General features: G+C 41.4%; 2 protein-coding genes across 3 annotated transcripts in view; both read right to left on the reverse strand.

The window, feature by feature from the left end:
• The window catches only part of gmds (GDP-mannose 4,6-dehydratase), a 249,391-nt gene that overhangs the window by 151,931 nt on the left and 75,312 nt on the right, over positions 1–22,148 (reverse strand). Inside the window, exons 5-6 of the mRNA XM_075486027.1 lie at positions 18,589–18,781; positions 16,026–16,130 (exon numbers count right to left, since the gene is read on the reverse strand). Of these exons, the coding sequence (XP_075342142.1) occupies positions 16,026–16,130; positions 18,589–18,781 (298 nt within the window). The remainder of the gene's footprint in view (positions 1–16,025; positions 16,131–18,588; positions 18,782–22,148) is intronic.
• The window catches only part of mylk4b (myosin light chain kinase family, member 4b), a 147,430-nt gene that overhangs the window by 17,384 nt on the left and 107,898 nt on the right, over positions 1–22,148 (reverse strand). Inside the window, exon 14 of one of the 2 annotated variants that reach the window (XM_075486022.1) lies at positions 13,797–13,806. The exons of the other annotated variant lie outside the window; for it this stretch is intronic. The gene's annotated coding sequence lies outside the window, so the exon portion shown is untranslated. Of the gene's footprint in view, positions 1–13,796; positions 13,807–22,148 lie in introns of those variants that run through there. 2 annotated transcript variants of the gene reach the window in all.

Consider the following 22,148-nt stretch of genomic DNA (forward strand, 5'->3'; position numbering starts at 1 on the left):
TCTCGTATTTGTTGTTTTTCTTACTTATTTTTGGAGGGGCATTTTTTCCAGTGTAAAAGGGGCTGAAAAAAGGGAAGGTATCCCAGGCTCTGCTGCTTGGCTTTCAGAAGGACATCATTTAAAAAGTTTATTCATTCACAGCGTTTTCAGCATTTTGGCTCATTTTAAACTCGATGCCAGCAACGTCTTTTTGTGTCTGGAGACAGAAAAACAGCTGCCGTGGTTACGCATCTGATAAAAAACAGCAGCGATCTGCCAGTCTTTCTGAGCTCAGGCAGGGATTTCCACAGCTAAGGCTCTGCCACAGGGGCCGAACATCAACACAATTCCCTGATCGTTTTCACTTTTTCTGAGAAATACTGATAAGTTGTAACGTTTTCGTCCTTGTGGAGCCCTCCCTATCTCTCTCTTTCTATCCAATAATATAACTGACCCGTTGCTTATTCATATAATTATGTCCCAGATGTGTCTGTAGGTGTTTTTAAGCATCACATCGTTTTTCCAGTCGTCTCTTCATATTGTTCCAATTCTTTGTGGCACCAAGTTGAAAACAAATGGACATACACACTGAAAAAAATGCCCCTCCAAAAATAAGTAAGAAAAACAACAAATAAAAGACGTTTTTGCTTGAAATAAGCAAAAAAAATCTGCCAGTGGAACTAGTGAAAATCGGCTTGTCAAGATTTCTTGAAATAAGATGTGATATTTGGGACTTTTGAGATAAAAGTGATCTTGAAATTAGCTTAAAAACCTCTTTAAATGTAAAAAAAAAGCTTGTTTCATATGAAATGTGACTCAAAACAATTTGTTTTCAAGACTTTTTCATTTAACAAGATATTCCAGATGTATTGTATTAAAACAAGTCCCTATATCTGCCTGAAATGGTACTTGTTAGGCAGTTGTGTCTTATATTAAGTGTAATGAGATATTTTGACTAGAAATGAGACAAATATACTTGGTAAGACTTTGATTTTTTTCCAATGTTCCAGTTTCACTTCATGTCCAGTCTTTGTTTCAGTTTCAGTTAAATACAGAGTTTAGATGATTTTAACGTCATTTCATTTGATTTTACACGTTTACACGACTTCCAGACTGTGTTGCCAACAGGGTTGGAGTTGAATGTTTTGCATCTCTTCATTGTTTTTTTATTGTTTTTACTTGTTCTTCTCTTTATTTATTACCTGCTGTAAAGCACTTTGGTACACCGTAAGGATTGTCTGTAAAGGGCTGTATAAATAAAGTACATTTACATTTAAATCTCTCTCTCTTAACCAAACAGATGCCCCATTTAAGAGCTCTAAAGCCAAACACATGATGGGTTAGATCATTTCAACCTCTTAGATTGGATTTGCATTGGATGTGTGCACAAAAAAAAGGAAAATATCCCATTTTCTTGGTTGCAAATGACTGTAAAACCAAAAAAAATAAATAAAAATCAGCGGCCAAATCTTTCTTTTAGAATCAAGAAGCGATGAAACCGGAGGATTACACGATAATTCCTCTTTTATTAAGAGCAGCCCTGAGCATGCGTTATGATTCAGTGGAACCAGAGCCCAGTTTGGTGACTGCAGCAAAGTGGAAAGCTCCAGTTTGATCTGATCCCACGTCCGAGGGGAGCTCCAGTTTGCAGGTTAAACGCAGGTTGTCAAAACTCTGCAGAGCTGGTTTGGCTCTTAAAGAGGTGTCAGAGGAACACGGGTGTAGCACAGTGCACCAATCAGCTATAAAGTCCATTATTTCCCCCAGAGCACACCTGTAGGCTCCTTGTAAAGCTCACACCTCTGTTTGGAGTGGCTCCGCTCCCTGCCTGCTCTAATTGGTGCGGCGTGGAGCAGAGTGTGGGGCTAATGGACGGGCCTGCCCGGTCCCGGACAAAGCCTGCTCTGTTGCTGGCCCTGGTGTTAATGTGTTTCCTTTACTGGCAGCGGCGGTCCAGGACAGCCAGGAGGAGGGGCTGGAGGCGGACGGGGGGAGCTCGGAGGGGAGCTGACAGGAGGTTCTGAGCCCAAACGGGGCAGCGGTGGCCGTTTAACCTTGCCCGCGGCCCGGCGGAAAGTCTAATAAAAATCACGGGCCGTGAAAACTGAGCAGACAGCCATAAGCCAGGCCAGAAACTGACACTCAAAACTCTCTCTTTCTCCCTTTAATTCTCACAGAGCCGTTCCTTCTCTTGTTTTCCGACGTTCGTTTGGCCAGAGAGGCTGCAGGAAAAGCGTAACTCTGGCCGGCTGCGTTTGGCACAGCTGGGCTGATGTGCGAGGAGGAAAAGGAGGCGGAGCGGGGTGATGAGAAATGTATGGAGATGTCTCCCATCCAGAGCCGGGACATGCGGGGCCCAGACAGGATGGGGACAGGAGCTGTCAGCTGGGGGGGGGGGGTCAGGGAGGGCGCTGTGGGCTCCAGGAGATCTGCAACACATTCTGTTGGTACTATTTCAGCCAGATATAGGGACTTGTTTTAATACAATACATCTTGAATATCTTGTTAAGTGAAAAAGTCTTGAAAACATCTTGTTTTGAGTCACATATCAAATGAAACAAGCTTTTTTTTTCATTTGAAGAGGTTTTTAAGCTAATTTCAAGATCACTTTTATCTCAAAAGTCCTAAATATCACATCTTATTTCAAGAAATCTTGACAAGCCGATGTTCATTAGTTCCATTGGCAGATTTTTTTTGGTTATTTCAAGCAAAAACGTCTTTTATTTGTTGTTTATTTACTTATTTTTGGAGGGACATTTTTTCCAGTGCAAAGAAAGGCAGCTCTTGAGGTCTAAAACTGTGTGACGGGACGGCGTAGACCAGAGATACTCATTGGTGGCTCGCACTCGCACAGTAGCTAGTAACAATATGCTAACAATAACAATACATTTTTTCAAATAACATACAGCGAATACTGCACAGTATTAAGTATTTTTATTAAGTTCACTGGAAAAAATGCCCCTCCAAAAATAAGTAAGAAAAACAACAAATACGAGACGTTTTTGCTTGAAATAAGCAAAAAATCTGCCAATGGAACTAGTGAAAATCGGCTTGTCAAGATTTCTTGAAATAAGATGTGATATTTGGGACTTTTGAGATAAAAGTGATCTTGAAATTAGCTTAAAAACCTCTTCAAATGGAAAAAAAAGCTTGTTTCATGTTAAATATGACTCAAAACAATTTGTTTTCAAGACTTTTTCATTTAACAAGATATTCCAGATGTATTGTCTTCAAACAAGTCCCTATATCTGGCTGAAATGGTACTTGTTAGGCAGTTGTGTCTTATATTAAGTGTAATGAGATACTCAATGAGACAAATATACTTGGTAAGACTTTGATTTTTTTGTAGTATTAAGTATTTTTATTACGTATTAATTAAGGCTTAATGGTGTTTCCTAAAGGGGGCTCTGTTAAACCTGGCAACGCAGCCCGCTTAAACCACCTCACACCTGACCCCAGAGCATGCTAGCTCCTTTAGCCAGCGCGAGATGCAGGCACAATGGATCGGTTTTTAATTAAAAAAGGGCAAAAACCAGCACAGAAACCATGCTCATCCTGAATGTCTCACTATGATTACAACAACAAACTACAAATACAACATGAAGAAAGTCGAGGACATGCACGCCAGCTTCCGCTCATCCCAGTATTAAGGTAAATGTGGTCTGAATTGAAAATGTATTGGCTGTGTTGTTTCTTTTTTTGTAGAAATGCAGATTTGCAAAAAGGGACTTTAGTACGTTGTCATAAAAAGTGGCTCTTCCCTTGATTTTGCTGCCAATGTGGCTCTTGTGAAATAAATAGTGAGTATCACTGACATAGCCCTTACACGCCCAGACCTCAAGATGTCTGACTCACTCATTTATACGACTGCCTGTAAGGGTATTTATGTGCGTTTACCGAGCGTGATTTATTCCAAAAAAAAAAAACTCTGCTCTGTAACGTTTATTTCAAAGACGTTTCCTCTGGAAAATATTTGAATCAGGCAAAATATTTATCGTGTTTATATCTTTGCACAGGTCGAACATCAGCTTCCTTCCTGCGCCAAGTTTCCTCCTCCAGCTTCAGACCCGCTGCATGTCTTTCATTACCTTGCAAATCTTTTCCAAGGTGACCTGCAGGATATTACTGAGTTTTCCCCTTTTTTACTCCAAAAAGTGGAATGACTCGGTAACCCAGACTGTTTTTAATGAGCAACAAACCTTAAAATAGGACTGTTTACTTTTCTCTAAAAAAAAAAAAAGCTGAACACAAAGACTTTTCAGAGCATTTTCCAGATATTCTGTCTGAACCGGCCGACAAAAGATCAAAAATAGGGATTCTTCTTTCGTTTCTTTTTTAAAATCGCCATGGTGTTGTCATAGAAACCCTTTGGTTACCTCAACACAGGTTTTTTTTTTGTTTTTACACACCTGTTTTGGAATTCACCCAGAACTGCAAATCCCATAATCCCGCCCCGTCTTTGAGAAATGGTTTTGGGGAGTGAATGGCTTTGTGATAGAATTAAGGGGAAAACATGTAACCCTTAATTTCCATCTCCACTCCCTCTCTGCAGGATTTAGGCCAACCCTTCCAGCCCCTGTTTACGTCCAAAAATCTTCTTTATTGGTGAAGAAAAATACCTGAGGAGCAGGAGCAGTGAGTGATTTTTTTTTTGCGGGAGGAATCTTCACCGGGTCGGAGGCGGGCGAAATTCCAGCCCAACCACAAAAGCTGTCAGTGTCTGCCATCGGCTGTTGTTGCGCAAATTCACATTCTGACTGATCTGTGGAGCCTCAACGAAAAGGAGAATATTTGTGTTCAGCCCTGCCAACGCAGCGTCTACTTGCACCTGACAGGCTGCTGTCCTCGTTCTGGGCTGACTCAACCGGCAGGGAGGGTGAGGAGGGAAAGAAATGTGATGCAAGTGTAAAAAAACTCTTCACACAACACACAAAATAAGTCCTATGGTACTTAACCCTCATACCTGATTTAAAACAACTTCATTTCTGAAAAGGGACATTTTTGTCCCCTTTTAAAACGACCTAAAAACATCATATGTTAATATTTTTTTCCGCTGTTTTTTCCCGTAGATCTTTTATTCCACTTCAGTTCTGATCATAACTCCCAAGTTTTCAATTATTTTAAAAAATGTAACCCTTTAAATACTGGTTTATATGACGTAAACGCCAATTTCTGTAAAAAAAAAAAAAATAAAAATAAAAAAAAAACACAAAAACTGCTATATTTTCAATATACAGAATGCAAAGTGGAATTGTTGAGCGGGGATAATTATGGTCTGGGATATGTCAATGATCAGCAACAACACTGATTTTTAGGGATTTTTTTTTTTTGCCAAGTCTGATTTAAAAAAAAAAAACTCCTTAATGTCTGAAAAGGGACATTTTTGTCCCCTTTTAAAACAAACTTAAAACATCATATATTAATATATTAATAAGGTGATAATGTGATCCCACTTGCCATAAAAAAAAACTCTTCACACAACACACTGCTAAATGCAGCACCCCTGGAGATTAAGGTTGTGCCCCCAGGGGGTAAACAGCAGTCGGACCTCGCTGTCTCCCTGGTAGGTGCACGAGTTATGAGCTCAACTATTGTTTTATATTAATTACTTTCATTTTATTACTAAGGCTGTAAGGTTTAAGTTGTATTTTATGAACCTATAGCTCCCAAACGGTTGAGCACGTTCTTTTTCATAAATGTTGACGGTATTTTTTGTCTTTGTCGTTTATAAAATGGCTTGCTGCATGTCGTTAGCTAACCTGGACTTTCATTTCACATTTTTCAGATGTGTGTGTGTGTGCACTGGGAAAAAAACCTAAATCTTACCAAGTATATTTGTCTCATTGAGTATCTCATTACACTTAATATAAGACACAACTGCCTAACAAGTACCATTTCAGCCAGATATAGGGAGTTGTTTGAAAACAATACATCTGGAATATCTTGTTAAATGAAAAAGTCTTGAAAACAAATTGTTTTGAGTCATATTACATCCATATTCTATTCATAAAAGTCTGTTGCTGTCTGCTGCGGAACCGGAAAAGAAAGTAATCTTTGGATCCACCAAACATGGAGAAGGGTACGGAACTTTTACTCGGCCGTTTTCATTTTAAAGTTCTTCCAGACGGCGGAGTCGACAGAACCAAAGTCATCTGTAAACACTGCCAAGTTGAATTGTCTTTCACATGAAACAAGCTTTTTTTTTTTACATTTGAAGAGGTTTTTAAGCTAATTTGAAGATCACTTTTATCTCAAAAGTCCTAAATATCACATCTTATTTCAAGAAATCTTGACAAGCCGATTTTCACTAGTTCCATTGGCAGATTTTTTTTTTGCTTATTTCAAGCAAAAACATCTGTATTTGTTGTGTTTTTTACTTATTTTTGGAGGGGCATTTTTTCCAGTGTGTGTGAGGAAACCGGGACTGATTGTCTTAATTCCCCCCCAGAAATAAAAGGCAAGTTTGCCAACAGTGACCGTCATCTTCAGTGATAAACACAACACAACAGAGAGTAAAAAAGCCGCTACACAAAGAGGTTTGGAAGATATGAGACAAAGCAAAAGACATAGCTGGGGTGGAGGTGTGTACAAAAGGTGTAGATGGCACCACTTCTACATCAGAGAAGAGTTGCGGATATTCTGTCCTCCTGACAAAAGGTTGAGAAACTTGACACGTGGTGCAATTACAACACTCAAAGTGAGCAATCAGTCACCGAGATACTTGGTTACCGCGGTGACCGGAGACAACAAACACTGTTGGGAAGGGTTGAGTGGTGGGGATGAGCGCAGGTGGAAACCTAAAAGGAGCGTTATGACTCCTCTGGAGCCGTCGGCGGCTCGTGACACCAGCCCGCAGAAGGACTCTGTCATCGGCTTCAGACTTCGGCTCTTCACCTGGACGTAGTTCAGCTGATGTTTAGGCTGCGCTCGCTCAGCCCGTTCTCATCGACACCAAACACCAAAAAAACACACACAAAAAGTCCCTCCTTCACACCGGGCTCCGTCTTACAGGACACCGACGAACCCCTCCCCCCCCTTCGACGTCCACTGACCGAGTCATTCCCATCTGAAGATTCCTTTGAAAATAACCTTTTCCAATAAATGGAAAACATATCCTCTTTCAAATCTATCGTGCAAATCTGACCTTTTGGGCTTAATCTCAACAAAAGCAGAAAGCTGAAGCCGAGGCATGTAGAGGCTGAGCGGCTGAATGTGTGTGTTTGAAGGGGCAGCGTTGACTTTGGCAGCGCCGCTCCAACTTCCCCGGCGCTAACTGCTCCTCTCTCTTGACATAACAGTATATTATTCTGTACTGCCGAGCGTGAACCACAGAGCTCTCCGGGAGGAGAGATGGACGGGACTTCCCCAAATAAACCGGGGGGGATAAGCCTTACAACTGCAGCTGGTCGGAGGCATCGAGCGTGTACACAGAAAACATATCGCTGTGTTGGTTTGCTGTGGCTTCAGACCAACAAACGGCTAATGACCACAACTTAAACCCCACTTCAGTTCTTTGTTTCCAAACCTGGACTGTGTTCGAAACCGCATACTTCTCCTACTACTCCTACTAACTTTTTGAGTTAGTATGCGAGTTTGAGTAAGCGAGAAGTTCCCGGATGCATACTAGATTCTCCTAAATGTTGGGTATGCATCATGAGGTTACTGCTCATCCTCAAACTACCCAAGATGCAACGTAACGTGACGTCGCCGATCGTCATTTCCTGTCAAAACGGCAGTTTCAAGCTAGCTACAACGAGGGTAGGTTCACTTCCTGTTTTCAAAACAAAAGCACCAATTGTATGGTAATGGCTTTCCCTATGATAAAAGGCAACGGGTATTTTATTTTGTGAAAATAACAGGAAGTGCGTTGCTCACTGCGGCTAGCTTTAGTAGCGCCGAATTCGTGGGAACAAAATGGTAAATAGCTGGTATTTTGTCAGGTTTTCAACACGTTGGGGATCTAAACGACCACTTTCTCACCTGAAAATGTTTCAAATGTTGCTAAAGTTTACAGAGTTTAGAGCTTAAAGCTGCAGTCTGCAAGATTTGTTGTTGTCATACGTAAAGTCCTACTTTTTGGCATTTTAAGAGTTTACATGATCTATCAGAACGCTTGAAGTTGAAAACGGTGACCTCCGTAGTCGCAAAATGCAAGAAATGCTTATTTTTTAACCGAAAAATAAAAAGTTATTCAACTTCCTGTCCCGCCCCTTCAAAACACATGAGAACTCGTGCACGTCTACGTGCACACCAGATGCGCCCACACGACTCCTCATTCATCAACTCACCTGTCATTTGCGATCATGGAAGACACAGTAAGTAGACTAGCCCGTAATGAAGTTCAATAGTCCAGATAAATAAGCGTGGGGACGAGCCTACCTTGTATCGCGCGTGCACAATCGGTGATTGACAGGCAGCAGAGCCCAGCTCGTAAACCCGATTGGTTACCTTTTACCGGTCCGGTCTGCAATTTTGTAAACAAACCTGCTGGCTTTGGAGGGACCTAGCGGGACATATAGGGGACCTAGAGAACTCATTTTTTTTTGTATTGGGGTATTTAATGTACTACTTTCAGAATCCCCGGACAGTTCCAGGCATTATGCTTGAAAAAGAGTTGCAGACTGCAGCTTTAAGTGAAATCAGCTTCAGGCCGGCTGATTTCGGCTCGGGCAGGAGCGAAATGCATTGTGGGTTAACGCTCTGCATACTGTCTGATCGATGAGTATGCAGTATGCAAGTATGTAGTATGTAGTATACAGTATGTTGTATGTAGTATGTAGTATGTGGTTTGTAATATGCAGTATGTAGTATGCAGTATGTTGTATGTAGTTTGTAATATGCAGTATGTAGTATGTAGTATGCAGTATGCAGTATGTTGTATGTAGTTTGTAGTATGCAGTATGTAGTATGTGGTTTGTAGTATGTAGTATGTGGTTTGTAGTATGTAGTAAGTAGTATGTGGTTTGTAGTATGTAGTATGTAGTATGTGGTTTGTAGTATGTAGTAGGCAGTATGTGGTTTGTAGTATATGATTTGTAGTATGCAGTATGTAGTATGTAGTATGTGGTTTGTAGTATGTAGTATGTAGTATGCAGTATGTAGTACATAGTATGTGGTTTGTAGTATGTAGTATGTGGTTTGTAGTATGTAGTATGTAGTATGTGGTTTGTAGTATGTAGTAGGCAGTATGCAGTATGTAGTATGTATTATGTAGTATGCAGTATGCAGTATGCAGTATGTAGTATGTAGTATGTGATTTGTAGTATGTAGTATGCAGTATGCAGTATGCAGTATGTAGTATGTTGTATGTAGTATATGATTTGTAGTATGCAGTATGTAGTATGTAGTATGTAGTATGTGGTTTGTAGTATGTAGTATGCAGTATGCAGTATGTAGTATGTATTATGTAGTATGCAGTATGCAGTATGCAGTATGTAGTATGTAGTATGTAGTATGTAGTATGCAGTATGTAGTATGTATTATGTAGTATGCAGTATGCAGTATGCAGTATGTAGTATGTAGTATGCAGTATGTAGTACGTAGTATATGATTTGTAGTATGCAGTATGTAGTATGTAGTATGTAGTTTGTAGTATGTAGTATGTGGTTTGTAGTATGTAGTAGGCAGTATGTAGTATGTAGTATATGATTTGTAGTATGCAGTATGTAGTACGTAGTATGTGGTTTGTAGTATGCAGTATGTAGCATGTAGTATGTGGTTTCGAACACAGCCCTGGACGTCTGGTGGACGTTCAGGTGCTGCGTGTTTGTTGAACGAATCGACCAAATAAACAGAAGAACTGGTTATTTGCGTGGGTTTCACCGCTGCAGCGTCTCATATGTCGCAGCAATGTGGAGCTTATTCAGCACTGCTGCTCACACTAATCCCTCTCATCAGATTCTCTGTGAGAAATGTTTGTTATGGCTAACGGCTAAGCTAACCGGGAGGGAGCGGAGTCGGGCTTCTGTTTGTTTTGCTTCACGCTGGATTTACACCTTGTTGTTTTTTTTTTTCTTTCCGATCACACGATTCAGACTTCTTTTTTTATTTTTTATGCAGCAGAAACATGCAAATCGGCTGTTTGTTGGTTGAGTTTTCACATGAGAAACCAGAAGAGCATTCCTGCTGGGATCAAGTCATCCCGAATCCTTTCTGAATCCGATGGAGGGGGCTTTAACTTGCCCCTCTGATTCCCAGAAGTGACACAGCGCAGCATCACTTTCACTAAACGGAAAAGAGCCCTAATAAAAGCCCACATCCGTTTGTTACGCAGCTTTTGCTGTGGGTGGCAGAGGTGACGTCAGGGCCGCTCAAACCCACCTCATTAGTACACAATTATTCTGACATAAATGTTCTCAGCTCAGGACAAAAGGGGCAGAACGCAGGTAATGAATAATACTCTACTCACAGGTCTGTTAACGAGTGGGAGCAGGGACATGACGGAGATGTTTAGGGTGTGGCTGAGAAACGGAGAATCGAATGATTCAGTTCTCACACTCAAATCAAAGAATAGAATAGAAAGATACTTTATTCCTTTATCCCCCAATGGGGGAAATTCAAATTAGTCAAGTAGCTCAAAAAAATGTATTAATATTTAATATTTACAATGATTGTATATTAACAACAATAATAATACCAATTCTAATAAAAAAAGTACTACTACTAACTAGTAATAATAATAATAATAATAATAATAATAATAATAATAATAATAATAATAAATGACTAAATAAATTTAAAAAAAAATCAATCAATTTGAGAAGAACTCAGCAGTCACTATTAAAAAGCCTTATGGCTGTGGGAACAAAGGACCAAAAAAAGACCAAAGCGGATCGATTTTTATTCATTTTAAGTTAAATTGTTGCAAAGTTTTACCTTTTTACAGATTAAAATAAACCATTAACTTACACTAAAATTAATTTGATCATCTTTAAAGTGGCTTTAGATGTGATTTGGTGCCGTATAATGCCGACTTTTTATGTCCTTTAGGGTTTGAACTGTCCAGTTCCCTGGACAGTTCCCTGGACAGTTAAGCACGCTGCAACAGATAAAGCACTAATTATACAAAAATATGCATCTTAAAAAAAAAACTTAAAAACATTCTATGTAGGGCTGGGCGAGTTAACTTGTTAATTATTTAACGCCGATAAATATTTTATCGCGCATTATTAATGCGTTTATTTATTTTATTATTGTAAAAGTCTGTTGCTGTCTGCTGTGGAACAGGAAAAGAAAGTAATCGGCGGATCCACCAAACCTGGAGAAGGGTACGGAACTTTTACTCGGCCATTTTCATTTTAAAGTTCTTCCAGACGGCGGAGTCGACAGAACCAAAGTCATCTGTAAACACTGCCAAGTTGAATTGTCTTCTCAGCGTAGTAGTTCCAGTCTAAAATATCACTTAAAGGCAAAACACACAACTGATAGCAGCAAGTCATTCAAGGAAACAGACAGTGGAGCGAGGCTTCTACATAAAAACTACAGAAAGATGCTGATGTTAAAAGTGTGTTTGCACAACAAATGTTATGGCACTTTCATTCATATGGCAGCACATTTAAAATAAAACTAAATGCTAAAAGCTATACACTACTTTTGGACTCATTTTTGGATTTTGCGTACAAATGCGATTAATCGTCATTAATCAGGGAAAACATGTGATTAATTAGATAAAAAAATCTTAATCGTTGCCCAGCCCTAAAAATAAACCATTAACTTACACTAAAATTAATTCGATCATCTTTAAAATGGCTTTAGATGCGATTTGGTGCCGTATAATGCTGACTTTTTATGTCCTTTAGTGTTTGAACTAAATTCGTCATTGTTACCAAACAGCTATCGGTGCACATTTGTGTTTAAGCTGCAACAGATAAAGCATTAATTATTCTTAAAAAAAAAATGTCACAGCAAACCGCAGAAAAAAAAAGCAAAATCCTTGAGTGACTACTTAGTAATAACAGTGAGGTATGTTTACTGCAATCTAGTCAAAATGAGGTGTTTACGATTTCCAGTTAAAACAGCATGTGTCCCACACTCTATAATTTACTGTAGGAACTTACGCTCCAACAAAGAAAAAACAGGCCAAGAACACTTTTTTTCTCTCTCTCAGCCCTCCTGTGAGAAACGGGCTGCACAGCCAAACGCCTCCTCGGTGTGGCAGCAGCAGGGTCACGGCAGGCTCTGGGGGCCTGGGTAAACACCGGCCAATCCAGGCAACACAAGCGCCACACTGCGCTGTACGAGGCAGCCGTGGGACATCTGGCCACATCGCAGCCCGGCGTTCCTGCTTTATGAGCAGCAACGGCCATAATTCTCGTAATAGGGGTGGCGGGGGCAAACGCTACAGCCCTGCCAGCCAGCCAGCCAGCCGGAGAGAATGCTGGTTCTGAAGAAGGGAGGAGAATGACATGCAGTGAAACAGGAAAGAAGAAGAGAAGGGAAACCAGTGTGTGTGTGTGTGTGTGTGTGTGTGTGTGTGTGGCAAGAATCTGCAAAGAGTCAGAGACCAGAGAGCTGACCAAGAACCAAAAGGCTGACATCATGTCATCAGACAGGCAGCAGCGAGCTTTGTCCTTATTAGGTCATCGTGTGAAAAAAGGGCACAGACATCTCTGATTCCACAACTGTTTGTGGCCCCTCAAGACTGCAGTTTGCAAGATTATTCCCCTTAACCCTCCTGTTGTCTTGCGGGTCAAAAGTGAGCCACTATCATGTTTAGCTGTAGAAAAAATACCTTAAACTATCTTTTTCCAACTTGAAATTGTATAACTTTTCCTAAAGGGACCCCATCATTAGAAAAAGTCACACTTTATTTTTGTTTATGTTTCCATGTGGGCTGTACACCACTAGGGTACAAAGATGGTCTTATGGGTCATTTTTGACCCGTGAATTACAAAAACATTTAAACACCAGTTTAATTCACTGTTTTTTTTCCCCTTTCAATATAATTCATTCAGAAGTAATTACTTCACATTTATATAATAGCAATAATAAACCTTTATTATGTAAAAGAAAACTGAGAAAACAAGAAAACTGTTGGTCTGTTTGTGGGAAAAAAAAAAAGAGAAAGTGCAATCCTGAAAACTGGTGATTGTCTTTTTTCAATTCAATTCATTTTTATTTATATAGCGCCAAATACAAAAAATGTCATCTCAAGGCACTTAGATAATAAAGTCCAATTCAAGCCAATTGGAATTCAATTAATTGTAATCATAATTATTCATAAAATAATCCAATTCGTTCATATAGAGCCAATTCAAAAACAATTTCCTAGCTAAGGAAACCAACAGATTGCACTGAAACTTTTTTTTTTTTTTTTTTTTTTCGGTCCAATCTCCCGTCCTGAGCGTGCCTGAGGCGACTGTGTAGAGGAACGACTCCCTTTTTGTATTGTGTAACAAAAAATACATGATCAAAAAAGTATTGAATTGAGTTGAATAGATCAATAACAGGTGGTTTCATCATACAAAATAGATTTTGGATTTAAAATTCAATTTAGTTGCTTTATTTTGGGGCTTTGGTAGGGCAGGTCATTTCTGACCCATAGGACAAAGGGGAGTAAACAGAATGTTAAGACCGCACAAGGGCTATTTTTAAGTCCATAAAATGTCATAAAATGGTGGATTTTTCAGGGCCGACGCTCCTCCTGCTCATATGTCACAACGCACACTGTTCCCAGTTCGATTGTGTCGACTAATTCTCCATTACAAGAGCTTAGACGTGACCACAGTGACTCTGCTGAACTGGCAGTAACCCACACCGGTTCCCACACCTATCTATCTGTGGTAACCCATTACGGTTTACTGGGTGACCCCTGACCTGGGCCGGGGTCGTGGCCAGGGCCTTCATTAGGGGATAAATCATAAACACCTGAGCGGCTGACCTGGGCAGAGTGCTGGGGCCGCAGTCATGTGGTATTCATTTTGAGTGTCGGTGGCGTGTAAATCGGGTTAAACCAGCGCCTGCGACCCTCAGGGCTCCGAGCACATATTAAAAATGTGACCACAGCCCATTCACTATGTGTCAGAATGTGTGCGAATGTGTGTCAAGTGGGTATAAGAAGTCTGGCTCCACCGTTGGACGAATATGACTTTATATAGAGCGTGTAATTGAATACTTTTACACAATCCAACAATGGCTCACCATCTGTTTTACTGCTTTCTTGTGGGTTTGACTTGTTGCTGAGCTTAAGTGATGTCAACGTTTTTACACCTTGATGCCCCCCCAAAAAAACAATAAAGCATGGGGTACAATTATCCCCAAATTAGCTCTTAGGTTTGTGCTACATGGTTGATCACTGGCAAACTGCTTAATTATGACATTTAAGCTAATTTAGGCTTATAACCCAAGATATTTCATATTTATCCCATCGGTTTTATTCGATTTATTATTACGATACATCAATTATTGCATTTCAGGCCTCTAACACATCCCATAAAAAGGTTGGTTAAATGTTTCACCACCATAAAATGTTGCACTTCTCATAGCCTTAAAGGGATAGTTCGCCTCTTTTGACATGAAGCTGTATGACATCCCATATCAGCAATATCATTTATGAACATCTTCTTACCCCCTGCTGCGTCCTGTGAGCAGAGTTCCAGCCTCGTTTTGGTGTTGACGAAGGTAGTCCGGCTAGTTGGCTGGGGTTTAAAAAATAAAGCGTTTTGCTTCTCAAAACAATATGCGTTCAAAAGAGTAATACATTTGCATCACAAAATGGTTCTTCAGGAAAAAGTCAGACCTCACAATTGCTTGGCCCTATTTTCTCTCTCTTCGTATCACTGCCTGCTGTGCAGACCGAGCAGTCCCCTGCAAATGTATTAAGCCTGATTTATGGTCGCCTACGGAGACCCTCCCGGAGACGCTCTTCCTATCTATTTGTTGAGGAGACGGAGACTCGCGGAGACCGCAAGGGTTGTGATTGGTCGGCTAACAACATCATTTCCTGAATCACTTTTCCGGTTTAGCTCCTTCCTCTCAGAACAACAACAACCGCCATTTTTGAAAGAGTTTACTGTGTGCCGGTCAACATTTGGTCAGAATTATTTGCATTTCAACATCAACAAGCTCCAACTCCAACAACAGTCTTTCTCTCTCGGTCGCCATCGTTCACTGTGAGGAGTGGAACGGAGCCGGAAGGTGAACCATCAATCAACCACTTTCACCATAGACGTAGAGAGATTGGGTCGTTTAACGCAGCGACCCCTACTGATCGGGAGGTGAACTGCCTTGAGTATCCGACATCCCAACGGCGAGCTTCGAAAGGTTTAGTGACCATGGAGTCGGATTGACGGATAGCGACGGAGAAGTATACTGAGGCCTTTACTTTTTTGAACGCATATTGTTTTGAGAAGCAAGACGCTTTATTTTTTAAACCCCAGCCAACTAGCCGGACTACCTTCATCAACGCCAAAACGAGGCTGGAACTCTGCTCACAGGACGCAGCAGGGGGTAAGAAGATGTTCAGAAATTATATTTCTAGTATGGGATGTCATACAGCTTCATGTCAAAAGAGGCGAAATATCACTTTAAATCCTTTCTTCCTACAAATGGATGAGTCATCATTGCTACATTGTTTTTTTTTCCAAAACTCTCCCACGGGGGTACCGGCCCGGGACCGAAGTCCAGCTCCTGAACCCTCTCTTCTGTAGCCAGGCTTTAATAACGTGGCTTTGCATAAACATCAGTGGAAAAGACGCCATTGAGGCAGCTGTTGTGACTGTAAAAATCTCAATAAATGTTTTGCTTCACCGTTGTAAATGTAAATTCCCTTTGCTAACGGGCACTGATCCAACTTTGGTACCAAACGAGGATCACGATCATCTTTTTTTTTTACATCATTACAAGCCTAAAGATGCCGAATGCAAACGTCATTTGGAATGAATCCCAAAAGTGAGACACAACATGAAACATGTTGTTACTTTGACATCAAAATCAAGTCAAAGTAAATGTTTAAAATAGCATTTCATTGACTTGATTTGGGGTTGAATATGTGGCACATGCCGTCTTCTACTTGAGTTTTTGGTGTGTTTGTGATTCTTTTCACTCACCTCTCCTCGGGCTCTCGTGGTTGAAGAGGATCCCGTTGACGGCAAACATGTTGTAGGCCTCGCGGAAGTTCACCACGATCCAGTAGGCATAGAGCTTAGCGGCTCCTGAGAGGACAGGAAACTTATTAACACCAGATTTACATAAACAAAGCTTTAATTTTTCAATCGGCTGCAGGTTTACCCATCTTGATGCATGAGAAATAAAGGCTGTGTTCGAAACCGCATACTTCTCCTACTACTCATACTGACTTTTTCCCGGATGCATACTAGATTCGCCGAAATGTTGGGTATGCATCATGAGGTTACTGCTCACACTCAAACTACCCAAGATGCAACGTAACGTGACGTCGCCGATCGTCATTTCCTGTCAAAACGGCAGTTTCAAGCTAGCTACAACGAGGGTAGGTTCACTTCCTGTTTTCAAAATAAAAGCACCAATTGTATTGTAATGGCTTTCCTTATGATAAAAGGCAACGGGTATTTTCGGCTGATTTCGGCTCGGGCAGGAGCGAAATGCATTGTGGGTAAACGCTCTGCATACTGTCTGATCGATGAGTATGCAGTATGTAGTATGCAGTATGTAGTATGCAGTATGCAGTATGTAGTATGTAGTATGCAGTATGCAGTATGTAGTATGCAGTATGTAGTATGCAGTATGTAGTATGTAGTATGTAGTATGCAGTATGCAGTATGTAGTATGTAGTATGCAGTATGCAGTATGTAGTATGCAGTATGTAGTATGCAGTATGCAGTATGTAGTATGTAGTATGCAGTATGCAGTATGTAGTATGTAGTATGCAGAATGTAGTATGTAGTATGTAGTATGCAGTATGTAGTATGCAGTATGCAGTATGTAGTATGTAGTATGCAGTATGCAGTATGTAGTATGCAGTATGTAGTATGTAGTATGCAGTATGCAGTATGTAGTATGTAGTATGCAGTATGCAGTATGTAGTATGTAGTATGCAGTATGCAGTATGTAGTATGTAGTATGCAGTATGCAGTATGTAGTATGTAGTATGCAGTATGCAGTATGTAGTATGTAGTTTCGAACACAGCCAAAGTCTCTATGGTCTGAACAATGGCGGAGGCTTTGTTTTTTTACAACAAAGACGACCAGAGAAGATACAAACGGCTCCGTGTTGTGGTCGATCCGAGTTACAGGACACGACCGTGAAACAGAGAAAGACTCGAGCCTCTAACGACGCCACATCTCCCGGCTGAAGGCGGCACTACGGCGGCTCGTGTTTCAGTGCCAGGAGTGCGAGCCAGACTCCCGCTGATTGACCAAAAGCAGGCCCGAGCACAAAAGCTCTCTCTCGCTGTCCTCCTCCTACGTTCCCGTGTAATGAGGGGAATACCGAAGCAGATGAAGGGAGGCGCCCGCTGATCGAGCTGTAGGTCAGGATGTACATTGGAGGTGAAAAGAGGTCGCCGCGGCGTTCCACCCGCCTCCACCTTTCCAAGTCTAATTAATAGAGGCGCAGCCCTTGTGGAGAAGGTGCGCGCCTCCCATGCAGCCTGGGATTGAGTGCTGACAGATGGGGAAAGTGTCAGTGAGTAGAGCATTTAGACAACAGAGTACATGAAACCCGATCGTCCACACACGTGTACAGCCTGTGTGTGTGTGTGTGTGGAAAGTGAGTGCTGAGTGCTGTGGATATAAAGGTGTCTTTGTTAAACTGAGCCACTCCAGTCCTCAATCAGACGTTTGGCCTCGGGGTGTGTGTGTGTGGAGAGCTCAAACGGAGTCTGAACACCGAAGCCTCGCTGCTGCTCACTCACACAGACGCACAACCTTCTCAAAAATGCATGTATTCACACAGACCAGGCCAAGAAAAAGCGCTTTGTTTGAACACCCTTATGCGGCAAAATGCAAGTGTCTGTCAAATTTAGCTGGAAAGAGAAAGGCTGTGTTTGAAACCGCATACTTCTCCTACTATTCATACTGACTTTTTTCCCGGATGCATACTAGATTCTCTGAAATGTTGGGTATGCATCATGAGGTTACTACTCATACTCAAACTACCCAAGATGCAACGTAACGTGACGTCGCCGATCGTCATTTCGATCGTCAACGAGGGTAGGTTCACTTCCTGTTTTCAAAACAAAAGCACCAATTGTATGGTAATGGCTTTCCCTATGATAAAAGGCAACGGGTATTTTATTTTGTGAAAATAACCGGAAGTGCGTTGCTCACTGCGGCTAGCTTTAGTAGCGCCGAATTCGTGGGAACAAAATTGTAAACAGCCGGTATTTTGTCAGGTTTTCAACACGTTGGGGATCTAAACGACTACTTTCTCGCCTGAAAATGTTTCAAATGTTGCTAAAGTTTACAGAGTTTAGAGCTTAAGGGAAATCAGCTTCAGGCCGGCTGATTTTGGCTCAGGCAGGAGCGAAATGCATTGTGGGTAAACGCTTTGCATACTTTTCTGATCGATGAGTATGTAGTATGTAGTATGGAGTATGTAGTATGTAGTATGTAGTATGCAGTTTCGAACACAGCCAAAGCCCAGTATTGCTCGTTTCCTGGAGCAGCTAATCCTGCGTTAGTGTGTGTTACCGTAGGGCGAACGAGGGTAGAAGGGAGTTGTTTCCTTCTGAGGGATCTCCTGGACTTTGCCGTACAGCTCGCTGGTGGACGCCTGGTAGAATTTGACGCTGTTGGTCAGGCCGCACGTCTTGATGGCGTCCAGGAGACGCAGCGTGCCGACGCCGTCCACGTTAGCGGTGTACTCTGCCAGCTCAAAGGAAATCTGAAAGATGGAAACATGGAAGCATGTGAGTGTTACGGCTCGTTGTTTGACCCTAAACTCACAGATAACGGATCAGATCAGATCGGATCAGGTAAGAGCACAAATCCTCCATGAAGACGATGGAGCTCCTTTCTGGAGCCCATCACAACCAATCAGAATCAGAATCCCAGAACGGTTTAGACCCAGAATGCATCTGTGATGTGTTCAGAGAATATAAAGCCAGCAGAGCTCTTAGATCCAAGGACTCAGGTCAGCTGGTCCAGTCCAGAGTCCAGACCAAACATGGAGAAGCAGCATTTAGCTGTTATGCTGCAAACAAGTGGAACAAACTGCCAGTGGAGATTAAACTTTCACCAAATGGAAACATTTTTAAATCCAGGTTAAAAACATTTCTGTTCTCATGTGTCTATGCATGAAATCTGCACGATATCTTTGAACTTATCTGCTTGTTTTTAATCATTTTAATGATTTTATTTGTTTCTCTTTATGTTCTTTTATGTATTTTAATGCTTCTTCCACTCCCTGCTGCAATGCTTTTATTTTATGCAAAGCACTTTGAATTGTTTTGTACATGAAATGTGCTACAAATAAATTTGATTTGATTTGATTTGAATCAGGAAGCTTATATCTCCAAGCCCGAGAGTCCCAGATTCCACTGCAGAAGGCCAAGAGGACGAGGGAACTTCATAAACACTTGGGGGGGGGGGGATTAAGTTTAAATTAGAAATGGATGTACGCATGCATGATCCCGTGTGTGTATGTGTGACACTGTGTGTTTGGACCGAGGCGTGTGCCAGGTTGGATCCAGGCTCCAAATCAGGCGTGACGGTTAAAAGCCGTGCTGGTTAGTGGTCACCACACCTGGAGCGAGCGGAATCGGGCCGCGTCTGAACGGGAGGAAACGCTCAAGACCCTTTTAGAGCTTTTACACCAGTGCTGCACACATGGCCGGATAAAGACCCCTTATTTAAAGCCGGGGCCCAAGAACACTGGGCCTCTATTCCACCCGCAGTGCGTGCACACTCACACACACAGTGAAGCGGGCTTAATCAGGTTCAATTACACTCCCCTGCTCGGTGTAATTACCTGTGACGCTCCACTTTTGCTTTTACTTTGCATTCTGGCATTTTCATTTATATTTAAATCATTTACGTGACAGAGTGAGAGGGCACTTTATACCCAAACACACCTTGCCTGCATTACATAATGGCCGTTTCAATTTAAATTCAGCACACATGAAGTAGAGTCCAATACAAAAACCAGCATAGACTGAACAAAACGCCCCCGATATGGTGAGACTCAGCGGAATCTGAACATCATGACCGTCACATCGTGCATGAAAACCTCTGCCAGTTCAGCTTTATGCTGTTGAATTACGGCTAATTATAGCAACTGCATATAAAAAAGCATTTGTAGGCACCCCACCTTCTCACATCTTTTTATTTTAACTGTTAAAGAGGCCACATTATGCTCCGGTGACTTTATTCTATCTCTGACTGTGTTTTACAGGTAAAAAAGAAGTAAATTATATAAGTGTGACGAGTTAAAAACGCCCAAAGTCCAAACCAAAGACAGTTAGCACACATCTGTTTTAGAACAAAAATCCAGTACTTGGACTCCATTTTCTCCATCATCTTTAAAGAGAGAGTTTTTTTTATTTTTTTTTTTAAACCTGGACCTTATTTCTGGCATAAAACACCTTCATCTACTCACCGATAACAGTTTGGTGAAAGTCGGCGTCCTTCGGAAGATATTTAGATCACTGGAGATCGGCGTATATCCATATAACGGGAGAGAACAGGGCAGAGACAATACAGCCTCTAAATAAGGCATTATCTGTCTTTATTTCACCAATACTTTAAGACCAATGAATGCACTGTTAGCTCTGTTAGCTCAGAGCTGCCGGGTTGTTGTTATCGGGGGCTTTCTACACACGCATCTACTGGGATGACATCATCAACGTGCACCGCTGCAGCACAGCTCATTCACTCGGCTAACCTTACACGGAGTTTGCTGCTGCTAGTTTTGTGCAACATGGCAATTTGGAAATACGCAATAAGGAACCATGTTACCAGCAGCAGTAGCAAATTTCGTGTAAAGATGCTGCTGTGGCGGCACTTCTATGACATCATCCTAGTAGACGTGTGTGTAGAAAGCCCCCCGGATAACAACAACACGGCAGCTCTGAGCTAACAGTGCAATAGTACGCGTTCATTCATTCATTGGTCTTAAAGTATTGGTGAAATAAAGACAGATAATGCCTTAGAGGCTGTATTGTCTCTGCCCTGTTCTCTCCCGTTATATGGATATACGCCGATCTCCATTGATCTAAATATCTTCCGAAGGACGCCGACTTTCACCAAACTGTTATCGGTGAGGAGATGAACGTATTTTATGACAGAAATAAGGTCCAGGTTTAAAAAAAAACGAACTTCTCCTTTAATGTTTAAGGAAAGTGAAGGGAAAGTCATACACTGAGACAACAACAGATAGAGAGTAATACTGGTTGTTCCAGGTCCACCAACAGCTCCTCCCTCCTCACCTTTGTGTCAGTCACACACGTCTGTGCGTTTCCTGTTGAAGTCAGATTTCTTTTCATGAACCTTACAAATGATAGTTTGTCTTTAGGGGTTCTGCAGTCTCACCACAAATGCGTCCCTCCACCACAGGAACCAGCGGCTAAACAGTCCTGGGGGACGTATTTTATGCCCGAGTAGGGAGGCAGTGCTTACCCAGAAGCCTCGGGGTGAGGCTTTCTGTGTAAAAGACTTCTGAATGGTTGAGTGTTCCCAGCATTTAATTTCAGGGACACTTGTTAAATATCTTTAAACTTAAAGTTAAGTATCAATTGTTATAGCAGTGGTTAACGGATTTGGAGTTAATACGTCTGTGTGGGTCAGAGGTGGGTAGTAACGAGTTACATTTACTTGAGTAAGTTTTTGAAAAAAATTGTACTTCTAGGAGTAGGATTAGCTTTAGCATTAGCAGTCGTAGCAAACAAACAAAGAAACAGATGAAAAATGTCAGAACCAACGGTGGGAAATGAAGACGCAGACGAGGCCTCATACTGAAAGCATGTTTACCTTACAAAGAGTGAGAAACAGCAGCTACATTATGTGTCTTCTGTGGCAACCAAAACAAACGCACATTTCAGCAGAAACTCAACATCTAACCTGAGGAAACGTGTAGTGGTAAGTTTCCTAAACTCGTTTTTCCCCCCATGGATAGGTGAATGTTTGTTTTTTAGGTTACATATGGGTTACTTTTGTTTTAAACATTTCCTAAGTCTCTCTTATTTTGTATTGAAGTTCTTGAATTTACCTATTTTGTAATTAATTCATTCATTTTAATTTATTTTATCAGTTGG

This window comes from Odontesthes bonariensis, chromosome 15 (assembly GCF_027942865.1).
Source record: "Odontesthes bonariensis isolate fOdoBon6 chromosome 15, fOdoBon6.hap1, whole genome shotgun sequence".
NCBI classification, from domain to species: Eukaryota; Metazoa; Chordata; class Actinopteri; order Atheriniformes; family Atherinopsidae; genus Odontesthes; species Odontesthes bonariensis.